Raw genomic sequence first — 12,456 nt, 5'->3', positions numbered from 1 at the left:
TCTCTCTCTCTCCCTCTCTCTCCCTCTCTCTCTCTCTCTCTCTCTCTCTCTCCCTCTCTCTCTCCCTCTATCTCTCTCTCTCTCTCTCTCTCTCTCTCTCTCTCTCTCTCTCTCTCTCTCTCTCTCTCTCTCCCTCCCTCTCTCTCCCTCTCTCTCTCTCTCTCTCTCTCTCCCTCCCTCTCTCTCTCCCTCTCTCTCCCTCTCTCTCCCTCCCTGGTGGACTGTCGGAGGCTAATGAAGGGATTGGCTGAGGCTTGTGTTGGAGCTTAAGGATCAGAGGTGGCGTTGCGGAGGTGGGCGAGCAGATGGCGATGTGAGGAGGAGTCGACCGTCGGTCCAGGTGAGCGGACTTATCTTTAACCAGCCTTCATGCTCAGGACGGCGCACACCCTGCCCCACCTCTCCTCCTGCCTGTCTCTCTCTCTCTCTCCCTCTCCATCGCTCCATCGCTCCCTCTGTCGCTCTCGCTATCTCTCTCTCGCCTAGTCTCTCTCCATCTCTCTCCCTCTGTCTCTCTGTCTTTTCTCTCTCTCTCTCTCTCTCTCTCTCTCTCTCTCTCTCTCTCTCTCTCTCTCTCTCTGTCTCTCTCTCTCTCTCTCTCTCTCTCTCTCTCTCTCTCTCTCTCTCTCTCTCTCTCTCTCTCTCTCTCTCCCTCTCTCTCTCTCTCTCTCTCTCTCTCTCTCTCTCTCTCTCTCCGCTTGCACGGCCGTGCGACACAGGGTGAATGCCAATGCTTCAGCTCTGCAGTTGAGCACTATACTGTGATTTCCTGTCTGACTGGCCGACTGGCTGACTGGCTGACTGGCTGACTGTCTGACTGGCCGACAGGCTGGGTCAAGGTAAGGAGCAGTCAGTGCTTGGGTATTACTGTGTGTTATTGTGCGGCGTTCCTTACTCGTAATCCATGTGTCGGTACTGGTAGGAACCTTCGAATAAGAGCGCAGCGCGCGCGCGCGTGTGTGTGTGTGTGTGTGTGTGTGTGTGTGTGTGTGTGTGTGTGTGTGTGTGTGTGTGTGTGTGTGTGTGTGTGTGTGTGTGTGTGTGTGTGTGTGTGTGCGTGTCTGAGTGTGTGTGTGTTTTTGCATCATGGCCGTGTGCTGTGCACGCGTGTGTGCGTGCGTTGTTGTGTTGAACGGGGCTTGCTTGCAGCTGTAGGTTGTGTGATTTATATTTGAAGACGGGGGGTGTGTGTGTGTGTGTGTGTGTGTGTGTGTGTGGGGGGGGGGGGGTTCCATAGAAGCAACAGCCCACCTCCCCGGGTGATTCATTACTAATACACACATCCAGCGCTGCGCCGTGTGGTCACGCGGGCTCTCCGTCGCCACGGCTACGTGATGTGAATGGTGTTTTTGTTTCGGTATGAATGACTCTCGGCGAGCAGAGGGAGGGGACACGTTTCCGCGGCGGTGTCTTTGATGTGGGCGTCCAGAAAAGAAAGATGGGCTCCTTGGTCCTTCCCTCGAGCACACATCGATCCGTAGGAGTCTGGGAATCAATCGGCAGCGTAGCACACTTTCAATAATTCGACCACGGCCATGGCTGCGGTTCAATGAAATTGTTGTTGTTTGAGTTGTGCTGGGTACAGGCCTGCAAGGGTAGGCAGGACGGAAGCAACCCAATAGGACTGATACGGTTTCCCACTTGGTGGCTGTTACTTCAGAGGGAAAGGGGAAACAAAATAATGGTGTGTATGCCTTTGTGCGCACTGTATGGGTGTGTACGACATGGTCTATGTGTGTATGCGTGTGTTTAGTGTATTGTATTCTGTGTGTGTATGAAATTACCGGTGTATGTTTTTGTGTTTGTGTATGCATGTGTGTCCATGTGAATGTATAGTGTACGACTTTGTCTACCCTGTATGTTTGTGTGTGTGTGTGTGTGTGTGTGTGTGTGTGTGTGTGTGTGTGTGTGTGTGTGTGTGTGTGTGTGTGTGTGTGTGTGTGTGTGTGTGTGTGTGTGTGTGTGTGTGTGTAACTTGGTCTGCAGTGTATACAGGTGGCTATAGCCATACTGTATATGTGTGTGATTTTGTATATATATATGCCTGTGTGTGTGTGTGTGTGTGTGTGTGTGTGTGTGTGTGTGTGTGTGTGTGTGTGTGTGTGTGTGTGTGTGTGTGTGTGTGTGTGTGTGTGTGTGTGTGTGTGTGTGTGAGGAAGGGGCTGAGCATGCAGGTCTTAGTTCCCGGGACTGAGACTCAAGTTACAGAGGCATCATCAGTTTCACCTCGAGCTTCCTCTTCCTCTCGTCGTCACACTGTCGCACGCACACACACACACACACACACACACACACACACACACACACACACACACACACACACACACACTGCCAAGGTGCCTCCAGTTTTCACTCACACCTTGTATCACATCACACTGACGCACTGCTGTTCAAGCTGCAGCCCAAGATCATTATATTACATTACATGCTGCATTACATTACTGTTCAATAGGTTTCTAGGTGTTTACTGTACTTATGCGCATATTTATCTTGAGGAGACTGTATGATATGCACCTCTGCGTGCATATGCGTCCTTATTTCAAGTCTCAGAGTATCATGAAGGGGATGTTTTTGGTGACTTTACCACCTCATCTTTATGGGATGAGGGGATACAGATGTGCATATGTTGATGAACATGGAGATGGACAGCATTGGATAAAGGAGGGAGACCACCAAAACAAACCTGGGAACTATCAAAAAGATGGGAGGCATGAAATAAAATCTGGAGTTGTTGTCGTCCATTAATGTACACGTAAACTAAGATTGTCCCTCTTTGTTTTTCTGTCAGGGTGTCTATCTATCTATCTATCTATCTATCTATCTATCTATCTATCTATCTGTCTGTCTGTCTGTCTGTCTGTCTGTCTGTCTGTCTGTCTGTCTGTCTGTCTGTCTGTCTGTCTGTCTGTCTGTCTGTCTGTCTGTCTGTCTGTCTGTCTGTCTGTCTGTCTGTCTGTCTGTCTGTCTGTCTGTCTGTCTGTAAGTGTATGTCTATTGTTTCTCTTTCGTTTTCAAACCCTTTATTGGTAAGGAAGGCACTTGTGTGTCTGTGTACTCTGCATAGTGTGTTTGTTCATTGTATATCCTCATGTATACATTGTATGTAAGCAGATCGCCATGGTTACAGGGCTGACTAACGTCATCACTTCAAAAACCACCTTTGCAGCAAAGAGAGACAGAACTCAAAGCTACCCCCTCCTGTTCGCCTCCCTCCAGCCACCACCACCCCCCCCCCCCACACACACACACATCATCATCATCATCATCATCATCATCATCATCATCATCATCACCTCCATTCAGTCTCACACAGAATCAGTTCCAGCACATACAGTAACAAACAGTTGTGGGATGACAACATTCATTCATGAGGCAGGAGAGGAGAGGAGAGGAGAGGAGAGGAGAGGAGAGGAGAGGAGAGGAGAGGAGAGGAGAGGAGAGGAGAGGAGGGGAGAGGAGAGGAGAGGAGGGGAGAGGAGAGGAGAGGAGAGGAGAGGAGGGGAGAGGAGAGGAGAGGAGAGGAGAGGAGAGGAGAGGGAAAATGGCAGAATAACAAATCTACTGAGGGAGTAGAGGAAAAGGTAAATAAAGGAAGGGAAGAACACAGAGGATTCTGTCAGTCTGTCTGTCTGTCTGTCTGTCTGTCTGTCTGTCTGTCTGTCTGTATGTCTGTGCCTCTTTGTTAGTCTGTCTGTCTGTCTGTCTGTCTGTCTGTCTGTCTGTCTGTCTCTCTGTCTCTCTGTCTCTCTGTCTGCCTCTCTTTCTGTCTGTCTGTCTGTCTGTCTGTCTGTCTGTCTGTCTGTCTGTCTGTCTGTCTGTCTGTCTGTCTGTCTGGCTGTCTGTCTGTCTGTCTGTCTGTCTGTCTGTCTGTCTGTCTGTCTGTCTGTCTGTCTGTTGGTCTGAGGAACAGTGTGCCTTGTTCTCTGACAGGAAGTTCCATGTAGTCATGACATCATCTCGTAGGCCTCTGAGTAATCTCATCCCAATCTGGATGGCTAATCCTGCTGCTCAATACCAACAATCAATAGTTACATGTACTAACTTTCACCAATCAATAATTACATATACTCACATTCAACATTCAATACTTACATGTACTACTATAACATTCAAAACTCACATTCAACATTCAATACTGTCAATATTTACATGTACTCACATTCATAGTTACATATACTAACATTCAATGGTTACATATACTTACATTCCATAGCTCTTAACATTTACTTACATTCAATAATTGCATATGCTATACATACAATAGTTATTCATTAAATAGTTACATTTCCAAACATTCAATAGTTACATATACTTACATTCAACATTCACAGATACTAACAATCAATAATAACATACTTACAATCAATAGTTATCTATACTAACATTCCATTGGTTTTTACATTTACAATATTGGTTCATAAGTGTCAGCTGCTTTCATTCAGTTATTTCTTTGGTTGATCGAGCCGATTTCTCTTCTTATTGTGCAGCCATGACTGTACTCTCTGACTGTGCTTGTTTTTGTTTTCTTGTTTTCTGCTTTCCAGCTGATTCTTCTCTACAATGGCTGACAACTATTGGTTGATGACACGTTTTACCCTGATCATGTGATCTGACTTAACTCTTGATTTCCTGCCAACCAACCTTGGTGAGTCACATGACCAAAGCTGCACAACTCCAAAGCTGCATGTAAGCATGTCTATATACAGATAGTTTGTTGCTTCTGTATGCCTTGCACTCTGTGTTTGTGTGTGTGTGTGTGTGTGTGTGTGTGTGTGTGTGTGCGTGTGCCGCGTGTGTGTATGTGTGTGTGTGTCTCTGTGTGTGTGTATAAGTGTGTGAGTGTATTCTCTTATGTGTACATATGTGCATGAGTTTGCATGCATATTGTTGGTCGATTAGATGCTAGCGACAGGCAAGCAAGATGAGAGGTGCTCTGTTTCCATGGTGACGGCAAGGCTGTAAACACACTACCACTGACTCATCCATGTACAATAGAGACTCTCGCTCTCACACACACACACACACACACACACACACACACACACACACACACACACACACACACACACACACACACACACACACACACACACAACGGGACCCAATCTAAGAGACAAGAGGATCCAGAGATGAGGGGCTCTCCAATCACACAGCTCTACTCGTGAAAAAACCTGTGGAATAAATGTAACAAGCACACACGCACACACACACACACACACACACACACACACACACACACACACACACACACACACACACACAGAGTGCACTTTCTCTCTCTCTCTCTCTCTCTCTCTCTCTCTCTCTCTCTCTCTCTCTCTCTCTCTCTCTCTCTCTCTCTATTTACGAGCACATTATCATTATGAAATACAGACAGCATCAAACATGCAAATACAAAAAAATCTGCTGATATCCCCTCTACCGGTTCTGCCCGGTCCGTGGATCAGCGGACGGACGGCTAGGGATTGATTGCCATTGAATGATTGCTGGTGATTGATTGCTGGTGATTGATTTCCGGTGATTGATTGCTGGTGATTGATTGCTGGTGATTGATTGCTGGCGACTGACTGCTGTTGATTGATTGCTGGTGATTGATGCTGGTGATTGATTTCCGTTGATTGATTGCTGTTGATTGATTGCTGTTGATTGATTGCTGGCGATTGATTGCCTGTGATTGATTGCTGGTGATTGACCGCAGGGAGATCATGACCAACCGGCTGAGCAGCTCTGGCCGCTCCCACACCGAGGACTCCATCTTCCTGAAGCCGGAGGAGGACCCCGTGTGGCTGGACGAGCCCACGGGCGCCGACAGGCTCCGCGACCTCCGCGCCACCGCCGCCAAGCGGAGCGTGTCCCTCGGGCCCCAGGCGGGGGGGCCCCCGGGGGGCCGGCAGGCGGCGGCGGCGGCGGCGGAGAGGGGGCCCCAGGTGAAGGCGGTGCAGAAGACGTACGGCCTGGTGCTGGAGCTCCAGCGCTGGGCAGCCGTGCTCGTCCTCTCCCAGGTCACGGTGAGCGCCGCGCGGCACGGGGGGTGGGGTTTGGGGGCGCTGGGGGGGGGGCACGCCGTGACATTTATGTGGCGGAACTCGCATAATGCATGCTGGGTAGGCAGGGGTTCGCTGAGATTAAAAAGGGCAAAATAACAAATAACGAGTTTGTATGCATATTTCACCGCCGATTTTCTTCTTGTTGAGTCACGCGCGCTTAGCGCTGTGTGTGCTACGTGCAGCCAAGCTTCGCACAAGTTCTGGAATAACGTGTGAAAAGGGGAGCTCTGGGAGAGTATGAAATTGTATGCAGTATAGAGTCGCATCCGTCAATTCTGTCATCCAGTCGGCCAAAGAGCTCGACAAAGAAAAAGCTTTCAACAGGCCGCTCCCGGATGCGGCCGTTGTTTTTAGCTCTACATGTGAGGTAGGGGTCCTTTGACAAATCCAGAACATGCTAATTGCAATATTAGCATTGCAAATAAAGCCTAGGGCACATTCTAGTCTCCTGCTTCTGCCTTTAGTTAATCTTATTCCTTTTGAGTCAGACCTCACCGCACCAAGCTCAAATACCAACTCAAGTGATCACTGTTGTATTCATCTGTTTTAGAATTGTCTTGTCCCTTTAATATTAATGATCATTTCAACATTATCCTTTCTCTGTTCACTATAAAACAAATTAATTCAAGAAGAAATGAACAGGTGCACATTATCATAATTTGTGTTAGTGATGAAGGCATCATCACAAACATGTCCTTTCTCACGTTTCTTTCTTGTTTTGTCCGCGTAATTTCCATCCCCTTCCTCCCGTGTTGCCGATTAACTCGAGGGAGCGAGCGAGGAAAGGAAGAGAAGTGCCCTTGGATTCTCGATGTTGTACCACATGGACAATAAAACAGAACGTGTGAAATGCGTTTCGAGTTCCCTCCTTCTCTGTGTTTTTCCGTTGTCAGGGTTACTGGCTGTTCTTCGTGATGGAGGGAAACGGCCCCGCCTCCTCCGTCTATAAAGTCCTGCAGGTGGTGGACTTCTACCTCGGCTGCATCTTACCCTGCAACCCCGTCTTTGGAGTGGACGTGAGTAACGCTGCTGTGGCTGTGGGACACGAGCGCTCACCCGCCCACCCTGAGATGGGAAGGACAGCTGCTCGAGGGGACGGCTGCCCGCCCCGTTGTTTCTCAAATATTTATTTCATTTTGAATTATTTGCACGGCCAACAACCCTGAACCTACAGAGGTCTGGTTTAACTGATACACAACTGAACCAAGCTTAATGTGTGGCACAATACGTTGTAATATTTACAATTTAATTGTTATATCACTTTGTTATTTAGAATAATAATAATAATAGTAATTATTATTATTATTATTATTATTATTATTATTATTATTATTGTATGTATAGGCTATATATTTATTTATATTGTATTATTTATCTGATTTTTGGTATGGTCATCATTTATACATTAATGTTCTGATTGAGTAGCCTATCTGTTTCTTACCCTTAATCCATTTCTTATCTGATCTCTTCATGTATTATCATATCTCATACCTTCCTATCTTATATTGTTATGTTTCTATTTTTTGACACCTTTCAGGGTTGTCTTAAAGGTTGGGTACGCGATTTGCGAAACGCCAGCAGATTTTGAAAATACACAACTCAAATGGTCCTACCCCCTCTCCTTCAACGCTGACTCTGACTCCACCCATTCCAAGTACCTGGACGCGCAATCATGCACGAGCGCGAACAGAGATGCGCGAGAGCGAGCCAGGCTAGAGTAGGTTTTCGTTTAACAACATGGCACTACATTCAGCTGTAAGTTGCACCCAGTACCACGGGAAGTAGGGGTTTTGGGGGTGCTGCAACACCCCCTGTCCGAGGCCCTGTCTTATCACAGAAAACGATCATTTCTAAAAACTCCGGCCAAAGTGGAGATTTCTGAAAACGCCGGTTATGTGTTGTCGTGTCAACGGGGAGAAACGGAATTGTAGGTTCTGAAGCGTCACATTATGTACCAGGAAATGCTTAACGTCATGTGAGCGCCCGCTGTACCGTATTGGTCCGAATATAAACACAAACCCCATTGTAAGACGACCTATATTTGGAAAAAAGATTTGAAGACCAGATCTTGTTTTTATGAATAAATAAATTGTATTCATTGAAATAATATACGAAAATAAAAAGGCATAGAATAAAACACTGCATTGCCACTAAACAGTAGTGAAAATAGGCCGTACTGATGTGTACACCAAAGACTATTCCTGACACTCCTCTGCCCCGCTGTGTTCGCTCTGGCTGTGGTCGCTCCGAACTGTTTTGGCCCGTGGCAAAGCGAGTCATCCTCGCTGCTGTCCAAGGCATTTTGAGACGCAGCATTTATTTAATGCTCATATGACCTAGTGCTGAAAAAAGGTTATATGAAAAAGTGTGAGGGTAGCGGTGGTGCGCTAAACTTGTTCTGTGAGCAGCTGGATGTGAACCATGGTGTGAAGGAAGTGAACACAACGATCGATTTTCAACTGTGCGCGCATGCACTGGTGTAATTGAGCTGCGCTGCTATATATCTTTTTTTATCAATGTAACGAGTTGCGAGTCTAGTGCAGGCTGAGTTTTTTTTTTCCTGAGAATACGTTCTCGTGGCTATGGTTGCACCAGATGTTATGAACATTAAACGGTCACATAAATCATTACTATTTTTAGAAAATGTATGTTTGTTTCATATAATTGTATTGGAAGTCCTGGTTTTCACTAGGGTTGCTGCGGTGTGGACATTTTCACAACGAGTAATACACTCGTCTCAACACCAGTATTACCGAGTATAAACGGTATCAACTTTGAAACTAGGTCAACCGCCACACAAGCATCGGTTTTTAGACCCTTCTCGTCCTTCAGTGGCTGCCAACGTTCGAAAGCAGCGCCTAGGATTATTCTTGATTTCAGTTTTTCTCTTTCAGCGTTTTTATTATCAATTACTCTCTGAAAAAGAGTTTTCCTTCTCTTTGCTGGTGGTGGTGGTGGTGGTGGTGGTGGTGGGGATGGTGGCGTCTTGTCTGCCATGGAAATTGTCTTCTACTGCTAGGTCCAAATGTGGATTAACTAGTTCCAGTAGCTACCGCAGGATAACAACAAACAGGAGCTTGCTCTGGGTCACGAGCTCTGGGTCACGAGTACTGCACGAAGGGGTCGCGCGCGGGGCGCGGGGGAGGGGGAGTGCAGTACGACCGTTGATTGACGTACTTACTGTCCAATGCAACGAGGTGGCAATCCAAATGATTGGCTGGAGTTTTTCGAGCCCTGCCCGTTCCACAGATGATTGACTTGTTTAATTTTCATGTCAGTACTTCTAACTCAGTGGCTGTAAGCGGGTTATGATAAGGATTTCAAGTAATTTTGCAAAAATGGCCAAAAAAGCGAATTCCGTACCCAACCTTTAATGTAATTTTTATTACACTTTTAATTTCTCACTTTGTTTATCCTTGCACCTCGCATGTTGTCGTTGACGGTCCATGTGTTTTATGTATGCACCCGGACCAAAATTGAATTCCTTGTTGTCGTAACATACAGGCAGAAAAAAAAGCCTGATTCCGATTTTGCCTCTTTCCTTTCTATCCCCTCTCCCCGTGCGCACTAGTCCGCGAGGCAGTTGATGACGGAGGTGGCTAGCACCAAGGAACACCACTGGGTCGTCCTGGGCACGGCGGGGGTTGGCGGAGCCATCTGCGTGCTTATGGTAAACCTCCCGACGCACTACGACGCCCTTTCATTACAGCTCTGCAGCGGGCGGATCCTCCCGGCGACACACACATCCGGCTATCGTCACACAATAATATTGCGCATTTTGAAACCCTGGTTTAACCGGAGCCTGGAAGGCCTGTGAGTTGCCCTTGGACGTCCTCTATTGTGCTCAACAGGAGCTCGCTGGCTAGTGTGCTCTATAGCTTCTTGAGGCTAAACTTAAATTATAAGGAAATGTTCATAACGTTACTTCACATGCCGGAAAAACAACACAAATCTGAGCAGGGAATTTAACATTTAGGGCCCTATTTTAACGGTCTGAAACGCAAGTGAGAAGCGCGAAGCGCAAGTATCTTTGTGGGCGGTTCTACGGCGATGTCCCTGAAACTGCAAGATAGCACCAGGGAACGTTTGCGCCAGAACACGCCTCCTCCTCTCGCCGAGCCGCCCCATGGGGCACAAGATCATTCCCTAATTTACCGACGCGTGGCGCAGGAGGGAAAAGAACGCTCTGCGCCAGTTGCAAACTAGCAACGACACATGCGTCAGTGATTAAGTCAATTGCGATGCAATGCAAGATAGGGCCCTTATAGTTGAACACTGGGCCGACGCTCACAAAAAGTATTCCTTTGATGCATGCAATCTAGAACCTGCACTGCATCTATATAGATACGCGAAGGCAAGGTTTATCTTTTGATACAGGTTTGATTACCATATAAAAAAAAAAGCTTGACATATTTGAAAATGATTTTACACAGTATCTTACAATCTGTAAGCCTTCAGTTAATGGAGATCAGATGATTGATTCACGGATTCACTCATCCATTCATGACCTCCCTCACTCACGACCCTCCCCGTCCCCTCTCCGTGCTGGGATCTCCTGGTTGCCTGGGCGACGGTTCCCGCAGGTGGTGCACATGGTGTGCAAGTGGAACTCGGGCTGCGGCCTGTGGCCCGCGGCGACCGTCTCCGTGGAGAACTGCGACCGGCGCCAGTCGGTGAGCCGGCAGCCGTCCTTCACGCTGTCGGAGTGGACGGACGCCCAGGAGGACCTGATGGACCTGGACCCCGAGCCCCAGACCCCCGTCTTCGACCTGGGGGCGGAGCCGCGGGGGGAGGGCGACGCCGCCACGCTGACCGTCACCTCGGTGGGGCTGCAGGAGAGGTGGGTGCATCCTCCGGAGAGCCGGCGGGTGGGTGGTAGCCGGCGGGTTTGGGAGGAGGGGGGGGGTCGATACCGAATGGAAACGACAGAAGATGTTGAAAAGTAAAAACGTGACCTTATGTTTGTAGTCTTCATTGATTAAAGTTATATGGTAACGCATCCAAACATGTCGACACAAATCTGTTTGCGTAACATGCGTAACAGTTAAACCCCAGATAACGAGGCTGATGCCGCGATCCGGGGACACTTTTCAGCCCGTAAGTTGCGACATAAAGTCACGACTCGCGACCTGGTAGCGTTCCAGGCAAGTCACGACATCAAACTCTTCTGCGGCTCTTCGGGCTCTACTACGAACCACGATTAGCGGGTTAGCGAGGTATGTTGCGCTCCAAGCCGGGGTCAGCTCCGACACGGAAGGGGCTCTGTTTTAGCGTGGCCGTATCACCATGGTGACTGAGGCTGCCAACCTCACCTGGTCGAGAGCAGGTGCGTAAAAGCACAGCCTGCTGACCAATAAATGATCTTGATAAACAAAGTTATCCGTCGCGTGTGCCAACATGCCGCCAATATGGACGTTCATACCATAAAACATGTCCTAACAACCGATGGATTTGTTTTTATAGATAGTACCAACAGTGGACGCCATTGTTGTTTATATGTGTGTGACGTCAAAAGCTGTGACGGGGCGGTACATCAATCTGGCACGAGTTTACGGGTAGTGAGTTACGGGTTTGTCTGCCGCTCCAGGGCGCTTTCACGGGTAGAAGGTTGTGAAAACACGAGTTACGGGGCTGGAGCGCACCATGACCGTCCTCAGGGGGTCAATGGCAGGCCCGCACTCTGGGGGGGGGGGGACTCTGGGAGCCTCGGTCCTATCCTGCCGTGTTTCCACAGGAGGGGGTCCAACGTGTCTCTGACCCTGGACATGTGCACCCCCGGCTGCACCGAGCCCTACGGCTACGGGGCGCAGCTGTCCCCGCGGGACCAGTCGGCCAAGGAGTACCTGAGGGAGGGGGCGTACCCCCTGACCCCCGCCCTGCTGCACGCCTGGGCCCTGGACGACCAGGGCCTGCAGGCACAGTTCTACGTGAGTGGAGCGAGGGCCCCTACACACACACACACCCACACACACACACACACACACACACACACACACACACACACACACACACACACACACACACACACACACACACACACACACACACGCACACACATACACGCACCATACATACACACACACACGCACACACACACACACACACGCACCATACACACACACACACACACACACACACACACACACACACACACACACACACACACACACGCACCATACATGCACGCACACACGCACGCACACACACACACACACACACACACACACACACACACATTCACCATACATAAACGCACACACGCACCATACATACAAACACGCACACGCACCCTACATACACACACACACACACACACATCGTACACACACACACCATACACACACACGCACTATCCAAACACGCACCAAACACACACACAAACACACACATACACGTACACACACACACA

At 48.6% G+C, this 12,456-nt stretch overlaps 1 protein-coding gene across 1 annotated transcript in view; it reads left to right on the top strand.

Moving 5' to 3' along the window:
• Positions 1–4,564: 4,564 nt before the first annotated feature.
• LOC130405121 (tyrosine-protein phosphatase non-receptor type 5-like) overlaps positions 4,565–12,456 on the top strand; it is a 17,927-nt gene continuing 10,035 nt past the window's right edge. The window contains exons 1-6 of the mRNA XM_056610108.1: positions 4,565–4,645; positions 5,699–6,008; positions 6,941–7,063; positions 9,619–9,717; positions 10,631–10,887; positions 11,782–11,974. Coding sequence (XP_056466083.1) covers positions 5,706–6,008; positions 6,941–7,063; positions 9,619–9,717; positions 10,631–10,887; positions 11,782–11,974 — 975 coding nt within the window. The 5' untranslated portion in view covers positions 4,565–4,645; positions 5,699–5,705. The remainder of the gene's footprint in view (positions 4,646–5,698; positions 6,009–6,940; positions 7,064–9,618; positions 9,718–10,630; positions 10,888–11,781; positions 11,975–12,456) is intronic.

The sequence above is a fragment of the Gadus chalcogrammus genome, chromosome 15 (assembly GCF_026213295.1).
Source record: "Gadus chalcogrammus isolate NIFS_2021 chromosome 15, NIFS_Gcha_1.0, whole genome shotgun sequence".
Taxonomy (NCBI): domain Eukaryota; kingdom Metazoa; phylum Chordata; class Actinopteri; order Gadiformes; family Gadidae; genus Gadus; species Gadus chalcogrammus.
Note: the sequence above shows the minus strand (reverse complement) of the source record. Positions and strands in the feature narration are given on the sequence as shown.